Source organism: Felis catus, chromosome D1 (genome assembly GCF_018350175.1).
Source record: "Felis catus isolate Fca126 chromosome D1, F.catus_Fca126_mat1.0, whole genome shotgun sequence".
NCBI lineage: Eukaryota > Metazoa > Chordata > Mammalia > Carnivora > Felidae > Felis > Felis catus.
Window position 1 is genome coordinate 95,698,251 of NC_058377.1, and position 27,456 is coordinate 95,725,706.

The 27,456-nt window shown below is 37.2% G+C and overlaps 1 protein-coding gene across 2 annotated transcripts; it reads left to right on the forward strand.

Moving 5' to 3' along the window:
- Nucleotides 1–23: 23 nt before the first annotated feature.
- Nucleotides 24–26,722, forward strand: API5 (apoptosis inhibitor 5). Of its 2 annotated transcripts, none has more exons than XM_003993181.5 (14): nt 24–232; nt 7,207–7,368; nt 8,506–8,599; nt 9,073–9,138; nt 10,306–10,457; nt 11,840–12,046; nt 12,746–12,850; nt 13,765–13,854; nt 15,165–15,346; nt 16,525–16,618; nt 17,577–17,633; nt 19,563–19,639; nt 20,146–20,282; nt 24,596–26,722. In XM_003993181.5, exons 1-14 carry the CDS (start codon nt 164–166, stop codon nt 24,676–24,678), a joined length of 1,575 nt encoding a protein of 524 aa, XP_003993230.1. In that variant the 5' UTR covers nt 24–163; the 3' UTR covers nt 24,679–26,722. The 2 variants fall into 2 exon arrangements, with proteins under 2 accessions (XP_003993230.1, XP_006937273.1); XM_006937211.4 differs by having other exon boundaries at nt 24,601–26,722.
- Nucleotides 26,723–27,456: the final 734 nt, after the last annotated feature.

Below are 27,456 nucleotides of genomic sequence, written 5' to 3' on the forward strand. Positions count from 1 at the left end.
AAACGTTGGGGGCGGAGCCGCCCTGAGCGCGGTGACTGGCGGCGGCACTGGCGGCAGCTGGAGGCGTAATAGTGCGGGTCGCGGGCTTGGAGAAGTTAAGAGGCGGCGGTGGCGCCGGGGACGACGACGACAGTAGGAGCGGGCCCTGGGCTTGTCGCTCACCATGCCGACCGTAGAAGAGCTTTATCGCAACTATGGCATCCTAGCCGACGCTACGGAGCAAGTTGGCCAGGTAAGTCCCCGAGAGGCCTGCAGGGCCCGGCGCTCCGCGGCCTCTCGAAGGCGCTCCCCGGGCCGGGCGGGGGCTCCTGCTTCGCCCTCCCGCGGACTCCCAGCGGCGCCCGCTGTTTCGTCTCGGTGGGCCCCACTGGGAGTGTAGACGCCCGCTTCGCCGGGGAGAGCGCGGGTCCCGGTCCCAGGTTATTTCTCTGCCTCCCTTGACCAGCCTTTTCTCACCGTGGCGTTTCCTAACTCAGCGTCGCCAGCCCCCAGTTAATTGTCGTCCCGAGCCTTGCCCCGCATATTGCTTTAAGTCTTTCTTCTTTGCGGTGGACTTCAGCCCGTCGGAAGATTAAGATTGAGAGTTCTCGAGAGGTCAGAAATGTCTTTCTCGAAGCAAAACAAACAAACAAACAAAAAACTTGCTATTAATTTAGGAAGAGTGTTTAGCGGACAGAAGTTTGTGAAAACAGAAGAGGGGCCCTTTTACCCAGATTTTAACAAGGACTTACGATTTCGTTTATTCAGTACATTTTTGAGCGCCAGGTGCTGTGCCGGGCCCTGGAGGTACAAGACAGAAAGTTACTGGTGCTCTCCGGAATGTATCTTTAGTGAGGGGGACTACCGATAAATAGGAAAGAAAGGTCTGCCACCACCCCCCCTCCCCCCACTGAAAAGTGTAGTACAGAAAATATAACAGAATCGTGCAGTGGCAGTGGGGAGGGGCGGGGAAGAGTGCAGCTTTAAATAGAGTTGTCTGGCAAGAGCTCCGCAGTGTTTGCCTCAAGACACACAGTTTCCGCAGTGTTGAATTTTTATGCAGGCTTCTTTGTGAGTTTTCAAGTACTGGAGTACATTGAACTTAAGGAGTTGGGGGTTGTGTGTGTGTTTTCTTAGGAAAAGAACCAGGCTCTCCCAGAAGTAATCTTGGTCATTGTCGTTAGAAATTCTATGCGTATCTTTTCAGTACTTAGAACTTAATGTTACTCATCTGCTTACCCATCCCATGGAGTAAGAAGTGGAAGATCCTGTATACAGTCTACTAACGTTATCAAGGCTGTGGCAGCCCCTCCCAGCCCCTTTTTCTGGACATGTGTAATTCAGGTAAATCTTTTTAGAGCTAAACAACAATAAAGTTGTGCTGTCAGGACCTTAGTTAATCTTTATCTAGAATTGTAAATTTACCAGTTTGAAGTACTAGATCATTTTCCTTCGGTACATATTTCCATTTCAGTAGCAAATTTTGACATCATCAGTCAGTGAGAAATATACTAACAGTGTGTTGTAGACAAATATAGAGTGGGTGTTAGGTCAATACTGAGGGAGAAATTTTCTACTGGTTAAGACAAGATTGGGAAAACTATGATCAGTCATATTTTGATTTTGTTGTTCCTAGAAAGATGTGGTAGTGAAGATACTCTCATTCATTGTGACGGAGTTGAGGGAGATTGTAGCAAATTGTTGTCCCAAAAACTGATTTTGTTGCAGATCAGCAGAGGAGATGGGGTAAAACCTACAACAGTGATTCTCAGTCAGTTTGTAGATGCTGCTCTCCCAAAGAGGTATATCAGGAATTTTTTAGGGAAACTTAGAAACTATATACACAATCCAGTCCCATTCCCCCAGCCTCATTCTTTGCTGGTAGCAAACAGTTGACCGCCATCTACTATGTTAGGGCAAACAGAAGCCAAACTGGAATTTATATATTCGCTATGAATGATTGAGAGCTGCTCACATTTTTCTCTTAATGCCATCTTTAATCTCTTAAATATATATACATATTTATTTATTTTGAGAGACAGCACATGGGGAGGTGGGAGCCAGGGGCAGAGAGATAGGATCCCAAGCAGGCTCTGTGCTCACAGCACAGGCTTGATCACCTGACATGTGGCTTGATCCCAGGAACGGTGAGGTCATGACCTGAACTGAAATCAAGAGTCAGACCCTTAACCAGCTGAGCCACCCAGGCGCCCCTAATGTCATCTGTAGTCTTAAATACCAGGTAAGATTGAGAGTTCTCCCTCAAGAGGTCAAAAATGTCTTTCTCAAAGTAAAAATCTGCTTTTAATTTAGGAAGAGTGCTTAGGAGACAGAAGTTTGTGAAAAACAGAAGAGGGTTTGTTTTTTTTTTCATGCAGACTTTAATGAAGGCCCACAGTCTCATTTATTCAATACATTTTTTCAGTGCCTACCATGTACCAAAAACACTGTGCCAGGTGCTAAAATTTTAGCAGGATTCCTTAGCACAGTGGGAGCTCAGTACCTTCATGACACTGTAGTGACAGCTGTCAGGCAGCTATTTGAGACGAAAAGCCCTGTGCATAATTAAGGGTAGGGATTTTCTCAGCCTCAAATAGTGAATTCTGGAAGGACTGAAGCTCGACTGAACCATAATGGCTACTAAGTCTGCTCTACTGTATAATAACTTCAACCCTTAGAGAAAATTCCTAAAACTTCTCACCAAAAAAGATAGTGGGTTTCACGACCCTGCATGTGAATTTTAACTAAAAGCAAGAGGCAACTTAATGGAAGGAACACCACTGACAGTTCTTTAAGGAGAGAAAGTCTTTACATTCTTAGTGTAGCAAAGCTTGACTTTCATGTTAACTTAGGAGGTTTACAGTCAAGGGTTAAGGTATCCTGGCAGGTACCTATGTGGACATTTCTGAGACCATATATGAGTTTTTAGTCTAGAACTTCCTTCTAACATTTATGTTCGTTTTCATCCTTTGCCAAAGAGCTGAGAACCATAGTTGCTTTTGCTGCTGCCGCTGAGGGGAGTACCCTCTTCTCTACTGTCAGAGAGTAATGCTCTCTGAATACATCAGGAAAAACACAAGTCCTCCGAGGTTTTCAGCTAATTTTCTCCAAACAGATTATTCTCTTGATGAACCTCCTTGGCACTGTGTATTCATTTATAGTACTTCATATTTGTATTTTATTTCATGTGAGGGCTTTTCTTATTCCCTTATTAAATTATAAAGTCTTGAGGTTAAGGGTTAAGTTGTCTTTATTTTTTTTTTTCTCCTTGCACTGTACCTTCTACTTCAGTAGACATTTTTTCTTTAAAGTTGAAGAAATACATTAAAAGAGAACAGATCTAATTAATTGTATATAACTATATAATTATATTAATAAAGTTAACAATTATACAACTAATATATGTCCTACAATCACATATAAATGTAATTATTGTTATGTGTGTATATATACATGAAACAAAAACCTGTTTACAAGGATTATCTCTTGGGAATGAAGGTGAGAACTTTATACACTCACACATCATCTATGTGAACCATGAGCATGTGTTTTCTAATAAGCAAACTTCAAGTGAGAAATTCTAAGTGATGTATTATTTAACACCTGAAACCATTTCCCTCCTTTTTTGTACCTGCTATTCAGCTTCCCTTCCCCCCACTCTGCCACTCCTTCAGGTCTCCTTGCTCTGCTGAGTGTTCCTCTACCTCCCTAACCCCCTTTCCACTGTGCTCTGGCCATAATAAAGTAAGGTGTTGTCCATTAGTATTTTACATTTGTTTCTAATTTTTCCGAATTTACTTAATTTTTAAATGTAGATATTTAGTTTTGTATTATGTAGTCAAAAACTTTTTTAAGTCAAAAAAAATAGCAAATATCTGTGAAGGGACTGGGGCGATTAGGCTGAGCTAATAAGATCAATATAATGCCTGAACCCTGATTTCTCCTTTGTTCTCTTAAACGGGAGTACACTGGCTCTTCGGAGTGGAAAAGCATAAGCTTGATTGACTTCTGTTTCATGAAATACCACTCTTTTGGTGCCTTTTTTTCCTATGATTAAGCAAAAAAAACACAGACCAAGTTCATACTCCTTCAAAAATCTGTAAAAAGTTGGGTGATGACAGATGGTGACTACACCTATTGTCATGAGCATTGAGTGATACGTAGAATTGGCGAATCACTGTGTTGTACATCTATATGTCAACTATACTTCAATAAGAAAGTGTTAATTTTGTGTTACAAACTAGATTTATTCATTGAGGAAGAAGTAATAATATAGCTTTGCATATCCATTTTATTTTTATGTCATACTTGAGAAATATGTTTGTTGAAACTATAAACTTCTCTAAAATAATTCTTTCTTGCTTAGAAGCTGCATCCTGGTCCCAAACAAACATGGCTTTACCTGGCATGTAACTGATCCCTTATATATATTGGTTGTGTTTTGACAATCACTATCACAGACTTTTTATTTTAGAAGGTATATGCTGAATGTGGGTCTAACTGTAGCCTTTTATTTTTACTTGAAAATATTGTAGTTTGCTTTTTTTTAATTGTATATTAAAGGCATACACAAATGGTTTTAGGAATGTGTTCAAATATTTACAATTAAAACTTGTTAGTATCACAGTTATCTAGCAGAACTATGCAGTTGTAGTGGAAGAGAAAAAATAAGCCATGGAGTGTAGTACTTGGAATACTTTATTATGGTTACAGTCCACCTGTCACTAAATCACTGCGATCACTGAGAACATCACTTCTATTGTGTTTCCTACTTTGAAAACCAGAAGTAATAACTACTTTAGGGAGATTCTGTAAAAAGTTGTCCCTATGCTACAGTTAAAAGACAAAGAGCTGGCAGTAGAACATTTTATTTTGTATTACATAAAGGGTAATGAGTTTGAAATCTATTAGTAACGTTTATAGAAATTATTTGATATGGGGCGCCTGGGTGGCTCAGTCGGTTAAGCGACCGCCTTCAGTTCAGGTCGTGATCTCACAGTCTGTGAGTTCGAGCCCCGCGTCGGGCTCTGTGCTGACCGCTCAGAGCCTGGAGCCTGCTTTGGATTCTGTGTTTCCCTCTCTCTCTGCCCCTGAGCCGAAGTCAGCCGCTTAACCAACTGAGCCACGCCGGCGCCCTGGTAGATTTGATTTCTAATTTGAATTTGTAAAAATATTTTAACTTTCCAAAGAACTTTCTCTGTTTGGGATGCTGCATCTCCATTAACATGCCTGTATGAAGCCTATATTTAGGACTCAAATTTTGCCTTTGATGGTCCTAAATCTGGCAAACTTTCTTTCTCTCTTGCTTTCTTGACTAAGATCTCAGAACTTAAAGAAGCTTCATATTAGGCACAGATCTTGACTTTGGAGCCTGTCAGAACTGTGTTCAAGTCTGGATCTGCTACTTGTCTAGCTATGAAGCTCTGGGCAAATTATTTCACTTTCTGAGCCTTGGTTTCCTCGTCTGAAAAATAGGCATAGTGGTAACCCACAGTACCCCACTCATGGGTTTACTGTGAGGCATGCACACAAGGCATTTCTCAGTACCTGGTAGGCTTTCAGTAAATGTCGCTAATGATTCCTTTTTATTCTATTCCAGATGGTTTTTTTCCTTGACAAAAGGATGGTTTGAAGTAAGGTTTCTTCATTTAATTTCAGACAATGTAAGGAGTTTCCTCAAAAGGCTTTAGAAGTAAAGCTTTGTTTGAGTTAAAGGAAATTGGACTGTGATACCCTGTAAAAAGTAAGGATGTCAGAACTGTTTAAAACTTGATTTTATGAAGTCTGTCTAGAAGACACGAGGCAAACCACAGGAATGTGAATGGTAGAGAAGTTAGCCATAATTTTTCAAACCTTTGCAATAAAAAGTATGTAATATACTTTTGAAGTAGTAACTCCTGAAGACTGATTTTGTTCCTGCATTTTATGAGGAAACGAACCTAATTCAGAGGAATTTTTTTTATTTAGGAGTTGGTGTTATGTTTAAGATACTAAAATTTGTCAATCACTTGATGGAATTTTATGTTTTTTAGAACTAATTTTTAGAATTTATGTTTTTTAGATAGGTGGCAATTTATGAACTTTTAAAGTTACCTAGTATTTTTTGTAGAATATATTAAAACCCGTACCTTTAAAAGATCTAATCGTGACCATAGCCTTTTGACATGAGAACACTTTTAAAAGTCCTTGGGATTCTACTGTACCTTAATAACTTTGTATTTTGCTTTATTTTTTTTAACGTAGTATTGTCCATAAAAAAAGAGTTACTATAAAACTAAAGTTTATTGGATGTTTATTGGCTATTCTACTTTTGAAGACATGAGGTATCTAAAGCACTTCGAGCATTGCTGTGAACAGAGTAAACACTATGCCATATATACATTAGGTGTCATTACTATAATGTTTACTGTTGTGCAGTAATTAGAAGTTTTACCCATATGTCCAAACAGAAGATGTATCTAGAGTCTCAGTGTTGATTACTCTCATTTGCCAGTTTGTTCACTGTCATTTAATAAAAGAACTGGTTTGAAGGCAAGTGTGTTAGGGGGATTGGGAACTTGTTGACTCTTCAATGATAAGTATCTGAGGGAGAGCGCTTCTGAAGTTTTTTGGTTTTTTGTTTTTAATAAGGAAACAAATGAGCTTTGAATGTATTGTTGTAGTAAAAAGTTAGATATGTGACATTAGAATCTGTCTTAATCCAAAATTGACTATCTAGAATGAATTACTGTTTTCATATCATAAAAATATGAGGCTAGGGAAAAAAAAGCTTCCTAACCTTTCTGTTACTGCATAATTTTCAAGATTGTATTCTCTCCCTATTCACCAAGGTGCTAATTGAAAACATAAGTATGATTATGTAAATGTAACACAATTCTTTGAGAATTCTACAATATTCATTATTGTTTTTAGCCATGATACAGTCACAAGATTGGGGTCAGTAATCACTAGAGTGAAGTTGATGCATCTACAGACTTACTTGCTTTTTCTATTTAAAATTCAAGTTGTCCGTCTCTCTTCCCCAACTGATGAATAATGCGTGGGGGGGGGGGGGGCAGGGAAGAAGATGTTAGAAAAGTAGGTGTCCAATTTAAGCGGTAAAACTGCAAAAATAAGTCCAATTTTTTAGCCTGGGTAAAATTTTAGTAATATAAAGCAGACTTGAACAAGTTTGTTTAGCTTCCCATCTTTAAAAAATTGTTTGTTCTGTTTTATTCTTTCTTTCAGCATAAAGATGCCTATCAAGTGATACTAGATGGTGTGAAAGGTGGTACGAAGGAAAAAAGATTAGCAGCTCAGTTTATTCCGAAATTCTTTAAGCATTTTCCAGAATTGGCTGATTCTGCTATCAATGCACAGTTGGACCTCTGTGAGGATGAAGACGTATCAGTAAGTGTATGATTGATGCTTTTCAGCGATCTTTCAGATGTCTCACTTGCCGTTCTCAGACACTTTCTGTGTGTAGCTAATGGAACTGACGTAGCGGTGGTATCAGTGCCCAGGAAGTCCTGCAGTGTGTTTTGGTGTGATGCCGTGCTGAGGCTTAAACCTACATGTGAGAAAATGTTTTCTCTCTTTCACCAACTTTCAACTGTGAAAAATGTGTAGAATCACGAAATATTTTGTTTTGCTTATCGTTATCCACTGTAAAAATGGGTTGTGGCTCACATTTTTTCATAGATTGTTATACATTGTGCACATGAAATTAGACTAATGTTGGTTTTTAATCAATTTATACTTGCTTAGATATTTAAAATATTAAGTATTAGATCATATAGTTTCAACACCCCTAAATCTGGTGCATAGCAGAAAAATAATTGGTCTGTGTAATAATTACATATGATTACTAGAATAAGAAAAAATAGTTTTTCCTTGGAACGGAATTATATTAGCATATCTGGCTGCTGATACAGATTCCTAAGAACTTTCAACTATTACCTCCTGGCTTTTCAGATGCAGTTAGTGAATCGCCAACATTCCATGCACAATTTGCTACATATGACTCCTCCATTTTTTTTTAAACTATGCCCCCCCTCCAAAAACACAAATAAAACTTAAAGTAATAAATAAGCCAAGACCACATATTTGGAATTAAGTACGTAGTATATATTCACAAATGTTGTGTTAAGTAGTCAATAGGGAAATTTTAAAGTAAATAGAGGTACTGGATATGACTTTGCCTCTCCAGGGTACTGCAGTATATGCCCAAAGGTAGTAAAAACGCAACAGTTAACATGTAATCAGTATATAAACTGTTGTTTATGATCTCAGATCTGTCTGCTCCAGTCAGTTAATTGTACTTAGCATCCCTTTTCACCACATTTTGTTTTAGTGATTCTGTGAAGCTCGAATATTAAATTGGAGCAAATTATTTCTAAAACTGCGAGAAGCCTCATGTTTTATATTTTGGTGACTCATGCCCCTAATTATGGTTTCTCTCCAGTTTTAGTTTTCTTTAAAGATTGGGGTTGTTGTTTTTATTGATGATAGTATTTGGTTAATTTTTTTGTTTGAAATCATATTCAGATTCGACGGCAAGCAATTAAAGAGCTGCCTCAGTTTGCCACCGGAGAAAATCTTCCCAGAGTGGCAGATATACTAACCCAACTTCTGCAGACAGGTAAGAAATTTTATTATTACCCTCTTATCTAAATGTAACTTCCCTTTGAAATTTAGCTTTTTTGTTTTCCTTTTTGGCTGAAGGTACTACTTTTGATAGAAATTAAAATTCTTCTTTTTATTCAGTAGTTTGAAGCTTACTGTGATTAATTCCTGGTGTTGTTTTGTTTTTAATTCTGTTCATAAAGACATAGTGACTGGATTCTTTTGGGAATTTTGATGCATTGTGGTTTTTTGCCCCAGTTTCCTATAGCTTTTTAATTGTACTATCTTAATGTAAAAGCTTTCCTGGTGTGAGATCAGGTTTTTCTACCTTTATAGGGAAGATGTATTTTCTTGGTAGTTGAGAAGAATGCTTAGTTATATGTCTCCTCTCAATGTAATCTGTGAGAAACTACGTTGAATCTTAGGTTTGAAAATGCAGCAAGTATTTTTCATTCCTTTTATACATTGTACTATTTTTTCTCCATCCAGATGATTCTGCGGAATTTAACTTAGTGAACAATGCCCTGTTAAGTATATTTAAGATGGATGCAAAAGGTAAGCCCACCACTTGTTCTGAATTGTGCTTGATGTGTTAAAAAAAAAAAGTTGGGGAGCGTGGCATTCCTTATTAAGGATAAAAATCAGATTCATCCAGAGATCTATTTCATAAAAGTTCTGAGTGTTCTTTAAAAAAGCTGCTTAGCACAAGATATTTGTGACGTGAAAAACCTAGCAGAAGTAATTGCAAAAACACATCAGACTTTTCCATTAGAAATCTGTTGGAGGGGCGCTTGGTGGCTTAGGCAGTTAAGTTGTCCGACTTCGACTCAGGTCTTGATCTCATGGTTTGTGGGTTCAAGCCTCATGTCGGGCTCTTCGTTGACAGTGCAGAGCCTGCTTGGGATTCTCTCTCTCTCTTTCTCCCTCTCTTTCTCTCTCAAAAATAAATTAATACATAAAATTTAAAAAGTTGTTGAAAACTCCCTTTGCCACATTAAAGAAATTCTCCAAAATGCCTGGGTTTATTATTAATGATTAAAAAGTCATTCTTGGGACGCCTGGGTGGCGCAGTCGGTTAAGCGTCCGACTTCAACCAGGTCATGATCTCGCGGTCCGTGAGTTCAAGCCCTGCGTCGGGCTCTGGGCTGATGGCTCAGAGCCTGAAGCCTGTTTCCGATTCTGTGTCTCCCTCTCTCTCTGACCCTCCCCCGTTCATGCTCTCTCTCTGTCCCAAAAAAATAAATAAACGTTGAAAAAAAAAAAATTAAAAAGTCATTCTTTTTTTTTTTTTTTTTAATGTTTATTTTTGAGAGAGAGAGAGAGAGTGTACACACAAGTCGGGTAGGGCCAGAGAAAGAGGGAGACACAGAATCTGAAGCAGGCTTCAGGCTCTGAACTGTCAGCATAGAGCCTGACACCGGGCTCGAACCCACGAACCATGAGAATATGACCTGAGCCAAAGTCGGATGCTCAACCAACTGAGCCACTCAGGAGCCCCCAGAAAAGAAAGTCATTCTTAAACGGATTCTGAGTCCATGAACAAAGCATCTGATTACTGTTACGGTTGGGGCTATAGAAATTTCAAACTAATTTAGCCAGAAACAGTCATATTCAGGATGCTTATTAACTCACTGGAAAATAAATACTGTTAAATGAGTTAAACAGAGAAACTTCATTACAATATAGAATTGATTTGCTACACACAACTATTTTGTTTTGCAGGGACTTTAGGTGGCTTGTTTAGCCAAATACTTCAGGGAGAGGACATTGTTAGAGAACGAGCAATCAAATTCCTTTCTACAAAACTTAAGACTTTACCAGATGAGGTTTTAACAAAGGAAGTAGAGGAACTTATACTAACTGAATCCAAAAAGGTAAGCTTCAGTCATCATTTAACAGGACTCCTGTAAAGCAAAAGAACATACTTCAAATTGTAGTATTCATTAATGTCTGTAGCTTTTGTATAAAATGATACATCCCATTAGAACCACTAAAGAATGTCAAGCTTTTCTTATATTGTATTTTGCACTTTGGTCACCAGTAATGATGAATTGGCATATTGATTTAAAGGGATGTGATCACATTTAAATCTTTCATGGGGTATCCTCAAAATTTATGCATTCTTCAGGACTCTGTACAAGTAATTTCTTTCAGGAAATTTTACCTAATTTTTACCCCCTCCCCAATTTTAGGATATTCTCCTCTAGTGTTCTGGATCATTTCAAAATGAAAGTGAAACACATTGAAGTGCCTGTTTTCTCATCTTACCCCATGACACTGTAAGCTCAGGAAACCATGTTTATTTGTGCTCCCAGCGTCTAGTATAGTTAGAGATGCTAAGATTCACAAGATGTGTCACAGCTAACTTTGCACTCATAAAGTGCCAAAGTTTGGAGATCATTATTTTTATATATATGTTGAGGAAAATTCAAATTTTTCTCTAACAGCACCACTCCCTTGCTTACTGATGAGATTTCTTCAGTGAGAGCGAAAGGAGCAGCTCTCCAGCTGGGAATATCAGTATCTGCTCCAGCTAGTAATCTGGTGGAATATGTAAGGATTGCTTGTTTCTTCAGTCAGTGAACATAAAGACTTAGACCCACTCATATGGAGCACTCAAGACTTGCATGGTCTCAGATTTTGTATACAGTTGCCATATTAATGTGAGCGAGCTGCTTTTATTTATTTATTTTTAAAGATTTTATTTTTTTAAGTAATCTCCACACCCAGAATGGGGCTCAAACTTAGAACCCCAAGATCAAGAGTCGCATGCTCTACTGGCTGAGCCAGCCAGGTGCGCCAAGCTGCTTTTAAATTCAGGAAACTGAATCTGATTTGACAGCTGACTATAGAATTTTCAGGGTTTTTTTCCCTCTTACCACCCCACCCCCTGCCCCGGTGAAGAGCCTTTTTAGATATTCTTTTCTTAGCTATTCTCCTATGAAATTTTAATGCCACAGATATACTATATCTATTTATGCACTGTTTGTATATCTGTGCTTCGTACATAAAGAAGAAAAATTTTCCGAGAACCACATTTTGCCCCTCTGGAGACAGTGTTGTGCCCTGTTGAGAATGCATGATGTATTCTAAAGCTAAATTTGACTGAAGCTAGAAGCTGTCCTCTCATCAGTATTTCAGAAATACTAGCAATCCAACTTTAGTAACTGAAATAAATTTGCTACAGTTTCAGTATTGATCTTTCTTTCCCATTCAAGTGATAACAATACTGTTATTCTGAATTGTCTCTTTGCAGGTTCTAGAAGATGTTACTGGTGAAGAATTTGTCCTGTTTATGAAGATACTATCTGGGTTAAAAAGCTTACAGACAGTGAGTGGAAGACAGCAACTCGTAGAGTTGGTGGCTGAACAGGCTGACCTGGAACAAACCTTCAATCCCTCCGATCCTGACTGTGTGGACAGGCTCTTACAGTGCACTCGGCAGGCAGTACCCCTCTTCTCTGTGAGCTCTTTGTTTTACATAGTTGGTATTTTGATTACTCTATTAACGTATATTTCTATGGATTCTCACTTGAGGGTTCTCCTCAAACCTTTGCGTATAAGTAGTAACAGTGGAGTGAATATTTACTGGGTGGGGTTGATGAGAGCCCCGAACAGCAGAAATTTCTTTAAAGTCTTGCTTAGAGACTTTTTAAAGGTCGAGAGCATTTTGCGTCATAGTTTATGGTTTGGCTGAGTTTCTAAACCATTTGGTTTAGTAATTTAGCTTTTTTTTTTTTCTTAAATTTTGTAACAGATTGTTGTTATAGGTAAATACGCTCTTTATCTCTGGCTTTGTGCTTCTCTGTTCATGAGTTCTAGGATGTGCATAGAGTAGTTTGAAAAACACAATTTAAAGGACTCTTCCTTTTTTGCAAAATGTACAGTCTGAAATTCAACACTAAAATATCCCCTAAAATTTGACCTGAGCATTAAGGAAGAGTTTGAAAGTCTGCAGATGTCCCAGTGCTCCAGATGACTTGGTAATGAAGTGTGTATTGTCACAGGGTTATTCCTGGAGTGCTCTCGGGTGTGCACTGTGCTGTAACTACACTGCTTGATGCTGTGGTGCTCAGCATTTTTTGAATGACATTCTGTTATTACATTTGAAGGAATATTCCCCCCTTTCTTTGACAACTCCGTGTTCTTTGTATTTTTGCAGAAAAATGTGCATTCCACAAGGTTTGTGACTTATTTCTGTGAGCAGGTTCTCCCTAACCTCAGTTCCTTGACTACCCCAGTGGAAGGCCTCGATATACAGTTGGAGGTAGGAGAAAGTGTCTGCTGTTAGTACTGAAAAGACATTCTCATATTCTAACATAAATATAAACCACTAACTTCGAGATCTGATTTCTAAGAGAGTAAAGTTGTGATGGCTAGCTAGTAATCTATACCAGGATTAATCACTTAGGAATGCTTTATGGATTTAATGAAAGTTTGCTGCATTGGGAAAGCACTGCCTATAATGTTCATGATACTTTCTATCTTTGTAGCCTTAATACTTTTAAATAAGGTATTTAATTCATGATTGCTCCTCTCTGTATCTATAATCGATAGAGCCAGATTTAAACAGACTAACACAAAATAAATATCTTTTATCCCTTCTCCAATATAATTGACAGCTCTCTTTGTATCTCAGCTGTAATGTACATTCATATTTTTTTCCCCACAACACATAGAACATTTACGTTTATTTATCTCTCCACATTTAACTGATGCTTCTCTATATCCCCAGAATCTGTTGTGGAGTCTGATTCTGGAAGGCACTTAATAGTTGTTGAATTAAGCTGAAATAATGGAAATGTATATGCCATTCTCCTCTTAGGTTTTTAGGCTAGAGAACAGTCCTACTGTGTACTGTCACTATCATTTGCTTCAGATGTCCTGGGTTTGGCTTATTAGACTGAGATGGAGTACAAGACAGGTGGACCCCAAGAATAGTGGCAACTACCAGTGCTTTGAGTTAGTGTCCAGAGACTAAATTTCATAGCAAACAGGGCCCACTCTAAATATTCGTAAGTAATTCTTTGCTGTTAAGAGTTCTTCCTCGGTGTTTCTTCATAGTACAATATTAAGCTGTAACAGAAAGCAGCCTTAAAAGTTACCTAGAATCATTCTTACTTTACAGCCCTTGCCCATTCAAAAAAAATAATACTAATAGCAGTGAATTGTGTGTTTTAGGTATTGAAACTGTTGGCAGAGATGAGTTCATTTTGTGGTGACATGGAAAAACTAGAAACAAATTTAAGGAAACTGTTTGACAAGTTATTGGTAAGAGCTTTTTTCTTTCTTTATGGCGTAGTCAGTATATAGTGTGGTGTAATTTCTAGAGAATCAGCTTTTGAAATTCAGATTAGGTAGAATAATTCTAGCAAGTGTTTCTTAGTTGCTCAGGCCACATGTTACCTACTTTTAAAAGAAAATCTTTGACATCTCTTCTGTTGTTGATATTTTGCATAAAAGATAATACAGGATTTATATAGTAGGTCTTTCTGTTATTCCTTTATCAAAATTTTTTCACATTTGCTCCAGGTCACCATCCAGGTCGCTGCCCAAGGCCAAGTAGCTTTAGCAGCCAGGAAGTAAGGTCATTTAAGTCATAATTATGGAGAAAATAGGCCACCTGATAAAATCATTATCAGCATCACTAAGTGATTTTCTTATTGGATGTGAGCAATTGTATAGCTGACACAGTGAGTGATAAACATCAGACCTGTAGCATAAATGGACTCATCCCACATCCCGTGCTCTCTCTTCCAGACCTGTAACACCTGCTGGGGTGTTATAGCACTCATATTGAATGCCTTTGACAGTACTTGGAATGTGAGAGTCAAACAATGTGGGATAATGTTTAGAAAAGATTTTTGGAATTAGCATAGTAAAGTGATTAAAAACATCAATTTTGTGAGGCACCTGGGTGGCTCGGTTGAGTGTCCAACTCAATTTCAGCTCAGGTCATGAACTCACGATTCCTAAGTTCGAGCCCTGCATCAGGCTCTGTGTTGACATTGTGGAGCCTGCTTGGGATTCTTCCTCTCTCTTTGCCCCTCCCCTGCCTGTGCTCTCTCTGTCTCTCAAAATAAATAAATAACTTAAAAAATATATCAATTTTCAGTGGCAAACTTAGATTGAATCCTGACTCTTCAGCTGACTATTTCATCATAGAAAAATTATCTAAGCTCTCAGAATTTCATTTCCTTCATTAGCATAAGTGCCTAATAAATGTTAGCTACTTCATTGTCAGCAGTAACAGCAGCAGCTATGACAGGTTAACATGGAGAGTTGACAGGCTGGATCATTGATCTAATAGGTAAAAGGGATATCTTACCTAAATTTCTGATGTTGGCAGTTTTTAACACTTCATGCCTTAAAAGGGTGCAGCTATGACAGGTTAACATGGAGAGTTGACAAGCTGGATCATTGATCTAAAAGGTTAAAGGGACATCGTAACCTAAATTTTTGATCTTGGCAGTTTTTAATGCTTCATGCCTTAAAAGCGTGCCCTTCATTTACCTCATTATATGTTAATAATTAGAGCATTTCCAGTAGATTGCAAACATCTTTGTATTTCCATCTCTTAGGAATACATGCCTCTCCCTCCGGAAGAAGCAGAAAACGGGGAGAATGCTGGTAATGAAGAACCCAAGCTACAGTTCAGTTATGTGGAGTGTTTGTTGTACAGCTTCCACCAGTTGGGCCGAAAACTTCCAGATTTCTTAACAGCCAAATTGAATGCAGAAAAGCTCAAAGATTTCAAAATTAGGTGATGTATGATTGAAGTGGTCCAATCCCTGGCAAAAACGATAGCTATCTTGACACTCCCTTGGTTTTGTTTTTGTTTTACAAGAGTTCTCTCTCCACCCTGCTTTACCCCAGTAGAACAAAATGGGAGATCCACAAAACAGGAATGTATACAAACCAGTGGCATAACATATCCACGTAGGAGGAAAGAACTTTTTCTAAAACGGACTCTAGGTCTCCTTACTTGCTTTATGATCCCCAGCAGATTCCCAGTCTCTCTAACTGCCCACATTTTCCCCAGCAGTTACATTAAATGATAAAGCACCTGCTTTGTGGAGTTGTGGGAATATTAGACAGTGAATGGAAACCTTGGCACACGCGGCTACCCCATAACCTGGAGCTGCTATTGTTGATGTCTTAGAGTGTTCTGGAGGAGCACCACCGGAGAAATCATAAGTGATTATCATGAAGACACTTTGTATTGAATCATTTTATTAACAGCTTCACATCTTATAATTTGAAATGCTTGTCCACTGTATCATCTGTTACTGTCCTCTACTCTTGGGTAAGGCAGAGGTTTAGTACTTGGTGAAGCATTTGAGAAGCAGCAGCATGTTAAGAAATTACTCCGAAAATTAAATAATGCCAAGTTAAGTGGAGTTCCTAGAAGTCAGCAGGTGGGGCTACGTACTGCCTCTCTCCACGTATTTGGGAACAAACTTGAAAAGGGAGTTACTTAGGACCCTTTGAGATTTACATGAGTTTGTAATAAATTCTCAGATCTGCAGTTTTGTTATACTTTTAACTGGACCTTGAGGTGTAAACAGGTCAAACACTGTCCCTTGTTTGCAGATAAAAACTTAGAGATTAAGTGATTTGTCTAAGGTCACTTGACCTTCAGTTGGCCAGTGAAAGAGTAGAACCCAGGCCACCTGATCCTAATCCATGCTCCTGAATGGTTCACTGACCATGCCTTGCAGGTAACATAAAGAGCACAGTGCTACAAATCTTACTCTTGCCAGGTTGAGTGTGGTTTATTACCATTTTTGATAAAGGAGGACTGCTTTTATTTCACTTATTTATGTATCTCTTGGGATCATGTATTGATAACTTAAAAATTAGCTATAGTGTAAGATTCTATGAGTTTAAAAACAAAGTTGAAGTTGTGATTTGCTAATTAACCAGTACTTCTTTATTTAGGCTGCAGTACTTTGCCCGGGGTCTGCAGGTTTATATCAGACAACTTCGCTTGGCTCTGCAGGGTAAAACAGGCGAAGCCTTAAAAACAGAAGAGGTAAGAAGAGTGGATCACATCTTATAAGGAAATTTTTTTATTATAGCCAGAATGTATTACAAATTCAGGCTCAGGGACACCTGGGTGGCCTAGTCGGTTGAGCATCTGACTCTGTTTTGGCTCCGGTCATGATCCCAGGGTTGTGGGATTGAGCCTCGCGTTAGGCTCTGCTTAAGATCCTGTCTCTCTCCCCTCTGCCCTGCATGCGCACACACACGCACACACGCTCTCTAAAAAAAAAAAAATTCAGACTCAATCCATATGTTGAAATGTAACAGGTAATACAAGTCTATGTTGAAGATCCCATGTTAGAAGATTGTCTGCAGATTCAGTTATTTACTAAGTTATATTTTCATATTTTTATCCTTGTTGAAATGTTTTGTTGAACGTTTCCAAGTTTGTGAACAGTGCTACCAAACTTAAATACATACCAGTCTTTTGCTAGGGTCTCATTAGCACATTTTGTTCAAATATTTGATTGACATTTGTGATATTTAAAATTTTACCTTTTTGATAACCAAATATCAATTTACATTGAAAAAAAGATTAAATTGCCAGTTCTACCCCAGACTGTATGTGTATGTGGCGGGGATTTTTGGATTTCTCTGATTTCACCTATTTTGATAAATCTTCACCCCAATCCTAAGAAATATTTTAAGTTTTCATTATGTCTTCATCTAACTTAAACTGATGACTTTTAAAACAACTCCTATGCACATATGACCTGCCCCTCACTCATTTTTTTCAGATAAATGGTAGAAAACACTTCAATGTTCTAACCTATAAAGGGAATATAAAGATTATTTGCTTTCTTTGCCATCTCTGCACTGGTTTAGATTTAAAAAAAAAACAGGAATGAGAAGAAATGATTCTGAAAGAGAATTGCTCTAGTTCTATATGGGAGTGGAATATGCATCATGAAAGTTATTGGCACTTTAATTTTGTTTTCCTTTTGCAGAACAAGATTAAAGTTGTTGCATTGAAAATAACCAATAATATCAATGTTTTAATCAAGGTAAGTCTTCCTTTCTTACCCAGTCCTCCACTAGAAAGCTAGTGCAAGAGGTTTTATCCATGTGTCTTTAGGTCTATTAAGGTACACTGTTAAAGGGAAATGCCATTGTATTCTAGATATTTGGCCTTTTAAAACTTTACGCTTTTTACAATACCAAGTGACATTTCTGTAACTATTATGAAGTCATACATCGTTTTATTTAAAAGCTACTGCAGAGGGAGACGTGCAGATTTTCTCTGGCCCAAAGCATTGGAGCAAATAGATTTAGATTTAGAAACTTCACTGACTTAAGTTCTGGTGGTCTTAATATTGTGTCCTTTCACATGGCCAGTAAAATTCTGCTTTGCTTATTCTAAGCATGGACAAGTCTGTGTGGCACCTGAGATGTTTCCCTATGGTTCTTTTCTGTTAACTTATCTATGCAATAAATTGAGAGCTGTCTGTACTGTAGACTAAGGTGTACCTTACCATTAAGCCATAAATACCCTTCAGTCCTATTTACCCTCCCCAAGCATCCATAAACCTAAACAAAAGACAACCTGAGAAAAAAAAAGAATCACAACAAAGTAACCATCATTTGTTCCTACAAGTTAACTTTCTTGTTAGCCAGCTGGGAAAAAGAAACTCTTTAACAGAGCACAAACCTGACAGTAACAAATTAAGACTAGTGGTATACCTTAACACCAATCTGGTAAAGATCTCATGGAATAAATACTTTTTTATCAGAGGAGAGGGAAACTTTTCAGAGAAAGCAACAGGGAGACATTGAAGGATGACTATCATGGTGTCAACACTCTCATCTCCTAAGGAAATTTTTATAACAGCCACCACTTATTTCGAACCTTAAATACAAATAATAATTTCAAATAGTGAATTCATGTATTAAATGTGAGACTTTTGAGAAATAATTTATATACATCTCTGTAAGCTTAAGGTATACAGTGTGGTTGGTAGACCTGTATGGTGAAATGATGACCACGGATAGATTCAGCCAACATCCATTTTCTCATATGGATTACAGCAAAATCCCTTTCTCATGCCAAATCATATGCTAAATTGGTCCAGCTAGAAGTCTCAGGCATTTTTAATTCAAAGGACTTTACATTGACTAATTCCTTAAATTTACCTGGCAGGTGGATGTAAGGTTTATATAGTAGGATGTGGTCTTTTGTAGTATATTTAACTATGGAAGTAAGTCAGTTTACTTTTATCATATTTTACCTACATATAAAATATGTAGGTAAAAAATAAATTAAAAAATGATTTTGACACGTAAAAATCAGAGTAAAGCTGATAAGAAATGTTAGGTAAAATACTAAGAATAAATATATTTAGAAATGTATCCAAGTTACATGAGGGTATCATGAGGTTAGATTATTTCAGTTCTGGATTGCTTTAACATTTAAATTCAGCAAACATTTGCATTATTACATATTGATAATTTCGTATTTAAATCTTGGGGGTTTTTCCTTCATTGGTAATTTGGAGATATTTAAGAAGAAAAACATTATTAGCCAGGCCTTTAGTTTTGTTCTAATTTTGAACTGTTTAAAAGTCTGCAAAAGCAAATGCAGGCTGTACCATTTTTTTCCGTGAAAGCACCTTGGTGACTGCCTCTGTGCAAAAGAAGTGCTTATTTATTTACTTTGTTTATTAGAGTTGATACATTTTATTCTAGAACTCAAAATAATCATCATTTAGAAAAGACTTAGCTACAGTTTCTGAAGTGATATACACAAAATAACATTAATGAAGTGTAATAGATGGAATTTTAAAAAATTGTTTACTTTTTCTGTTGCAGCTTTTTTTAGGTGAGCAAGAAGGATAGATTAAAGTTTCCTCTCCTCAGTTGTGTCTTTAAGATGTCTCCACGTTACTTACCCTCACCACCAAATATGTTACAAATCTTGTCTCATTTTGTCTTTTCAGGATCTCTTCCACATTCCTCCTTCTTATAAAAGCACAGTAACATTATCCTGGAAACCTGTACAGAAGGTGGAAATTGGGTAAGATATATTTAAAAGAGATTTGAGTGTTCTAATATTTATGATTTATAAATATGAAAATCTCTGACTTTGGATATTATATTTATTGTACAAAATGGTACCTGATTAAACAATCTTAGTAAGATGTTAAAATATGACAATTAGAAGCATGACTTAAAATATAAAGTCTGATTGCAGTATAAACTGGTGGAATACATTGCTGGAATGTTCAGGCTTCTCTGTACTCCTGTGGCATAACGAGACTTCTGACAAGTTTTATAAACTGAGTCCCTTGCCTGTATAGTTCTTGAAGCTACATATTCCAGATTATTTTAAAGCCTTGTAAATGCCTTTTGCCATTGTTGCATAATTAAGGCACAGTTAATTTGATGACATCAGAACATTATATCCCTTTTTCTGATGTGACTATCATCTTTAGGATGTCTTTTGACCAATATGCTAAATTACATGTGTATTAATGGCCTCTGGTAATAGAATTTTTTTTATTGCCCTTCTTACTGTTACAGGCAGAAGAGAGCCAATGAAGATACAACTTCTGGTTCACCACCGAAGAAATCTCCAGCAGGACCAAAAAGGGATGCCAGGCAGATTTATAATCCTCCTAGTGGGAAATATAGCAGCAATTTGAGCAACTTTAATTATGGTGAGCGTTTCCGTTTGGGTACAAGTAATATGAGAAGTTAGGCAGAAATTGTATTGTACTTGGTTTTACTTATTAATTGTATGTAGTAATATATATAATGGCTCTTTCCAGTGACTTTTCTGAGTTAGCTTGGGGAACTAGAGCTACTGGGGAAACGAGCTACCCCATTCCTTTATAACTCTCTCTTGTAGACTTACTGAATTAGGCATACAACACTAAGAACTTGGAAAAGAAAAGTATTTCTCTTGTATTCAGAGGAGGGAACCAAAAAAAAGGAAGTTGACATGAACCATCCATCCCTCGTTTTCCCTGTTGTAACTTCAGGGCAAGATATTCTGTGCATTCTCCCTCAAGGGTAGATACAGCTTCTAGCAGATATGATGATATTAATGACCCTTCTTGGACCTTATGTGCCTACTGCTTGTCCTTCCCATCTTCTTAACTACTATGGAAGAAGTCCTAGTAGTGGAGTCAGATGTTCATGTATCACCGGCAAGGAAGATGTGTCCCATTGCGGTCTCTCCCCACAGCCCAGGGTGCAGTCTCCCTGTTAGCTCTAGCCACTGGTGCCAGGAGAGCTTCCCTCTAGTCCGTTCTCTCCCAGTGCTGTGGAAGAAGAGCAGTTTGTTCCATATTTACTTGTATCCTCATAGATCCTTTCAAAGAAGAATGGATGAAAACATCACTGAGTCACCTCCTTAATCTTGCTTAAGAAGACAAATCTTAATAATACTGGCAACCAAATGTAATTAGGATTGGTCTTATTTACCAGTCAGAATTAATTCTGCAGTAATTATCTTTAAAAAAGTACATTCTGAAACATGTAACTCTATAATTGTTTCCAAGGTGAGATAATTCTGACATTAAAGTCTTCCCACAGTAGCTAAATTCCTTTAATACCTGAGCAAACAGCTTACAGAAAGGTGATTTTTTTTAGACTGTGAAATGAACCCTTCTATTTGTCAGACTCCGGCAAATTTAGCGTAGGAAAGATCACTGAACTCTTACTACGTAAATGTGCATCTCTTAGCCTCTTCTCTTACTTGAAAAATAGGGATAACAGAGCTCTTAAAAACTTCAAATAAGAGGGGGAAAATACCCTCAAGAATATTTGTGCAGACATTTTGTAAATGGAAAGGATTCTGTTACTTCATTGCAACTAAGATCGTCTTCTATTGTTTGTATGATTTGTGGTGTCTTTCAGAATTATTCTTAAAATCCACTGTTACCTCAGATACTATCTTCATTTGACTTAAAGTAATCAAGAGCTACGGCAATACATAGAGAATTGTATTCCTTTTCACTTGGGCAAGTGAGTTACTCTTGAGTTGCTTTGAGGATTCTGCCCTGTGAAACTCACTGCCTGTTTGATGGGGAGAATCAGGTGACATAATGCATGTGGAAAAGAGATGTGAAAAATGCAAAGCCTTAGATTATGATTTTTTTTTTCACTATCAGTGTGAAAAAAATCTCTGAGTCACTTACAACCTCAGTTGTACCACAGTCCTCAGAGTAATATGGGCAAAACAAGCATTCCCGTTAATTGTGTTTTGTGTCTGCTGTTACAGCCCCTGAATGTTCCTGAAGGGGTCAACCTTGTCGTTGGGGTGCTGGTCATAAACAGAACTACAAAGAAACTAAACTCTCATCTTTTTTTGGAAAGTAGTAGCCAAATTTCTGCTAGCATTTTAGATTCCAAGAGTTGAATGTTAACAGGTTATAGGTATTCTCATAGTAGCAATTTCAAGAGTTTTCCTGGCTTTCTTTCACCCATCCCGTTGAAAACAGTTCTTGATACTACAGATGAGATTTGGTGGGCCTATCTACCTCAGGTTTTTTCCCACCTTTTTTATGTCCTTCCCTTAGGGAACTGAAAAAAGAAGCATGTTGTTTGTTTTTTTGTTTTTTTTTTTTTTCTGGGATGTCACTGTTGCCTCAGAATTGGAGGGGAGAACATGTTTTATTTTCTCAATGCCTTTTAATACATAGTTTGTTAACCACCATAATTCCACTTTCCTGTGACAGCCACACTCTTGTTTTATTTTTCGAAAGGCTGGTTAGATGCCTTTTTTTTTTTTCTTAAGTCATGTATGCTGAGGGGTTAGGAAATTGACTCCTTTTGGTTATTAGAGAACCAAGTAGTATTAATACTTATTACCTTATTACATTGAAAGAAATAGGCTGTGATAGGCCTGAACTTGTTCATCATAGAAGAGGAACCAGAATTGCAATTGTTCTTTGAGTCCAGGCAGGAATATGTAGCCATTTTTTTCCTTATCCAAGTTTATCACTTTACTAACCAAGGTCTCTTATTTGCTTTATAAACATTAATTCAACTTCTTGGTGCATTTTTTAATCAAATTATTTATAAACACCTGCCCACGTTTGGTTTTCCCTCCTGCACATATTTGCTCCGTAACCTAGAAGTACTAAGCATGATATATTTTGTGACTTGTGTCCTGCATATTTTACATTTTTAGAATGTAAAAATAACTTTTAAATCATAATTGTAGCTGGGAGCAGTGGTTTTTTTAAGTTAGTAATGTAAGCTTGAAACCACTTAAGAAATCATGCAAATGCAGAATGGTGCCTCAGGATAAAGCTCTTCAAAAAAAAAAAAAAAACTTTTTTTTTTGGAGACTCTGAACTGTGTAGAAATGGCTACATCCATTGCAGGTCAAAAAGAAATAGTATAGACAAGATAACCATGTCAAACAACATCTTGATACAATGTATGTAATATCCTCATTAGATACGGCTGAATAATAGAGGGCAAGTAACCTAGTTCTGCACATTAAAATTGATTGAAAAACAGTTGAAAGGGTGAGTTTTAGTAGTCAGTTTACACCTGATAATGATACCTATGAAGATAATTTCTTAAGTGTGTTGTTAAATTAACTGAGAAATGAAGGTTTTATAATGAGCACGATAGGGGGAAAATGTGCCTACATCTGCATAGATGAGGCCAAGTCTTGGAAATGCTGGAGTTACAGCATACATAAGGTTTGCTATACAACCTGATGCACTCGTTGCATTTCTGGGAGAGTCTTACTTACCCCCAGATCACCTCTGATTTTCTCAGTATGTTCAGGGAATAACCAACATGGTGGTTTCATTTAAATGGCTTTCAAACTGATCAGCTCAGAAAAATGTGTTGGGGCAGGAAAGATGACTTGGAAACAGATTCCATGCTATTACACATGTAAATGTTGGCTAAGCTGGGGAATGATCCAGTTAGTTTTCTAACTCAGAGAGTTGCTGCAGGAAAAAAAAGACATCAAAACATTACCCAAATAAGGTATCTATATTTCTAGCCTTAATAGCAAAAAAAAAAAAAAAAAAAAATGGATTGCAATATAGACTTAATCGGAATTTTTCAAGCATCCATCCAACATTATGGATCCAAAATGGCAACACCTGGTGGTTTTCATTGCTCCTAACAAGACTGCTGCAGTGAGGAAGTTTGAAGGTTCAGTGAAGAGATTTGATTTCTGGAATTAGAAGTTTGAGACTCATGACTCATTTATGTATAATCTAAAGTCCAACCTTGCTGATAACTTCAATCAGTTTTCTTCACTAGAGGATTCCTTTAAGGAATATTTCTCTGGAACTATAAAAGAGACTAACCAATGAATCAAAGACTCATTCTACTGTATGACACAGTGACTTGATTTTTTAGCAAAAGATAAGCTTAATTTACATTAATAATCTGAATACTGTATACAAATCACCTTTTGGGCAGCTCATGTTAGCTGATAAAGTAGTGAGAAAAGCTGTTGGCATTTATATCGGCATTTTTGTGAGTCCAGGTGCTTGAAATACCGCAACCAAAACAAATTGCCTGTTCACTGCATTTCAAAGGTACATTTTTCAGTCTAGGTTAATTTGTCAAAATTGATCATTGATAATTTAAGCTATTTTGTTTGCACTCATGGCACTAGCTTTTGAAGGCCAGTGGCATTTTTGTTAATTCCATATTAAGTATAGAATTTTTAATAGTTTAATTATCTTCAGTAGTGATAGGCACACCAATAACTAAGAAATGTAGTTACAGCGTTATCATTTTGAAATATCTAGTTTTTGGGTACATTTAACTGAGTACCTACCTTGGATAGATTTGGCACCTTGCCATCGTGCATTAGTATGTATGTTGCTCTGGTTTATGTACACATTGAATTTGTAGACGAGCAGAATACCAGCGCTGCTTTTATAGAGTCTGCTGCTACACGCAGAGCTACGAGCTACATTTCTTCTGCGTTTGCTGTACCATGAAGTCCTGAGCAAGACCTAAACCCTTGTTCGCTTTTTCGTAGAGCAGAGAGGAGCCTTCAGGGGAAGTAGAGGTGGCCGAGGTTGGGGAGCACGAGGAAATCGTAGTCGGGGAAGACTCTACTGAATAAGACATCACATTCTTCAGCATTGTCATGAGCTTAATATACTTAAATTCTACTACTCATTGGATTGCCGGGGATGTCCCTTTAAAAGGACTGCTGCCTTCAGCTAAAAACTTAATGTTCTTTATACCTTTGTATGTATGATCTACTTTTGTAACAGACCATGGTTGTGTCCAAGGTAAAAACCACAGTGATATTTTTGGATGCTTTGTTCACAATCTTGACTTGTTTTTGCAATATCATTATTACTCAAAATTCATATTGTGAATCTTTTACTTTTAACATCTTGGTAATTTGTTATTGAAAGCTATTCGAGTCTAAAATGTAATGAAATTCAGTCCATTTCTGGTAACTGGTAAAGATGATCTGTTGAAAGTTTACGGATTTCCTCTACCCTCTGTCTTTTTTTTTTCTTTTGCCCAATATATGGAGAAGAATAATGGTCAATCTTAACATTTTATTTTCATTGTTTTTTAAATAAAGCTGCTAGGCATTTCCTACCTAGTGTTATAAAAGCAAAATACTTAACAGCTTTCTTAAAATGTAAAAATGACATTACATTTTTAGGAGGAAGTAAGTTACTTTGCACTGCTTACTTAACTCTTCTCCATATGTTGCGATACTAACTTTTGACTATGGGATCTTACTATTTGAATAGAAATGTGTATGTATAATATACATACATACATAAGCATATGTGTGTGTGTGTGTATATATATATACACACATGCTGTGAAACTTGACTACGCAACATAAATCATTTTTTAAAATTCCTGGAACGGGTAGTCTTTGACACGGTGATGATCCTTTTAAGAATGAATCCATTATTAACTTGTTACCTAGGTTTTCCTCCCAGTAGTGAGGGATTTTGAGTCAGTTGCACTTACATGATTATTGTTATTTAAAACTAAAAATAAACAAAGGCTGCATTTTCAAAGATAAATTTGGAGATCCCTGCTGGAGAAATACAGCCAAAATATTGAATCAGATGTACATATAGGTTTCTACAGGATGAGATAGAATAATTTAGAATTGGGGGATTTAATAACCAGGGCAACCCAGGAAAAGTGACTTGAAAACATGGTGTACCAATAAGTAAGGGATGCTCTCTCGGTTTGCTTTTGCCACTTTCAAGATTTTAACTTCTCAGGTTATTAATCAAAATTATTGTATAAGTTAGCTAATAGAATCTTTAGGTTAAAACAACAGACGGGGGGTTTGTGGAGTGTTTAATGTCATGGGCATTTTTAGTAGCATAGGCCCTTTGCTCTGCATTTGAATGTTTCATATATTTTTGTTCCACAGTTAATCTTCCCTCCCCCAAGTTTGCTATTCAGATTCAATGCCTGAATGACATTTTCTAGTAGTTCGACATATTTTTTGAGGAATAGTTTGTGATTCCAATGCAGGTGTCTTCATTATTGTTACCTCTACATTGGGGAAAAAGCAAAGCCCCTTTGTTAGAATTACTGCACATGTTTATGGGAAAAATATTTTTTTTCAAGACTAGAATGATACAAGTGAGCAAAAGAAGTTGGTCAGCTTGACTATGGAGTGGTGGCAATAATCTCTAAAACATTCCAAAAGACTCTGAGCTGAACCTAAGCTCCCTTGGAATCTGAACAGACATAGGAACAAGGAATTGCATTTGAAAACTGTGACCAGATAGTCTGGACCTCAGAGGCATCAGCCAGTGGCCTAAAGCCATTTCAAGTACAGAAACTATTGGGACTACAGCTATATAAATTTGAACATTAAGTGTAACTTTTCCTTTTTCTTTTTTAAAGCATATTTGTAAACTCAAAGCTGAGCAGAAATTACTTTCTCAAGTTTGACACCGAGTTGATTATGTTCCTTCCTTTGCCACCTCATTGTTCCCTTACCTTTCCTAAGGCAATAGTGCACAACTTAGGTTATTTTTGCTTCAGAAATTGAATGAAAAACTTCATGCCATGAATTTTTTTCTTTTGCAAGACACCTGTTATCACCCTGTTCAAATGTAAATGTTCCCTTATGCTTTTGAAATAAATTTCCTTTTGTAATTTTGTTTTGTGTCTTGATGTGTTATGATTATGTAACTTAAGATTCCTGGATATCCATTATTGATTGCTTTTATTTTGCCAAGCAATCGATACTGCCAAGCAGTGTGTTAGACTGAAAATACAAAGATGGACAAGTTGGCTCTGCCTTCAAGGAGTTCAGTCTTGCAAGTTATCTTTAATTTTCATCCTTTGAGGTTTATGTTTAAGAACTCATATACTTCTGAAAAAATGGATTTGGTTATTTTTATTGAAGCAAAACAGCAAATACATACTTGCCAAAACATTGTGAAATAACTAATTACCATCTTCAAGTTAATATGTAAAGTAAGTCGGAATGTCTTCATTTGACGGCCAGCCTTTACTAAAAGTCTTCCTGAAGTAGAATGGTTAGGAGTGTTTTATTTTTTTTTATTTTTTTTAACATTTATTCATTTTTGAAAGGCAGAGAGAGACAGAGCGCAAATGGGGGAGGGGCAGAGAGAGAGGGAGACACAGAAACAGAAGCAGGCTCCATGCTCCGAGCAATCAGCACAGAGCCTGACACGGGCCTTTAACTCACAAACCATGAGATCATGACCTGAGCCGAAGTTGGCCACTTAACCGACTGAGCCACCCAGACGCCCCTGTTAGGAGTGTTTTAAAGCCAAAATTTAAATGGATCAGAATGAGATATCTAAATTCCCTTGATGATCACAGCCAGTCCTGTAGCTTTAGTACCACCTACGTGCTGAGGACTGC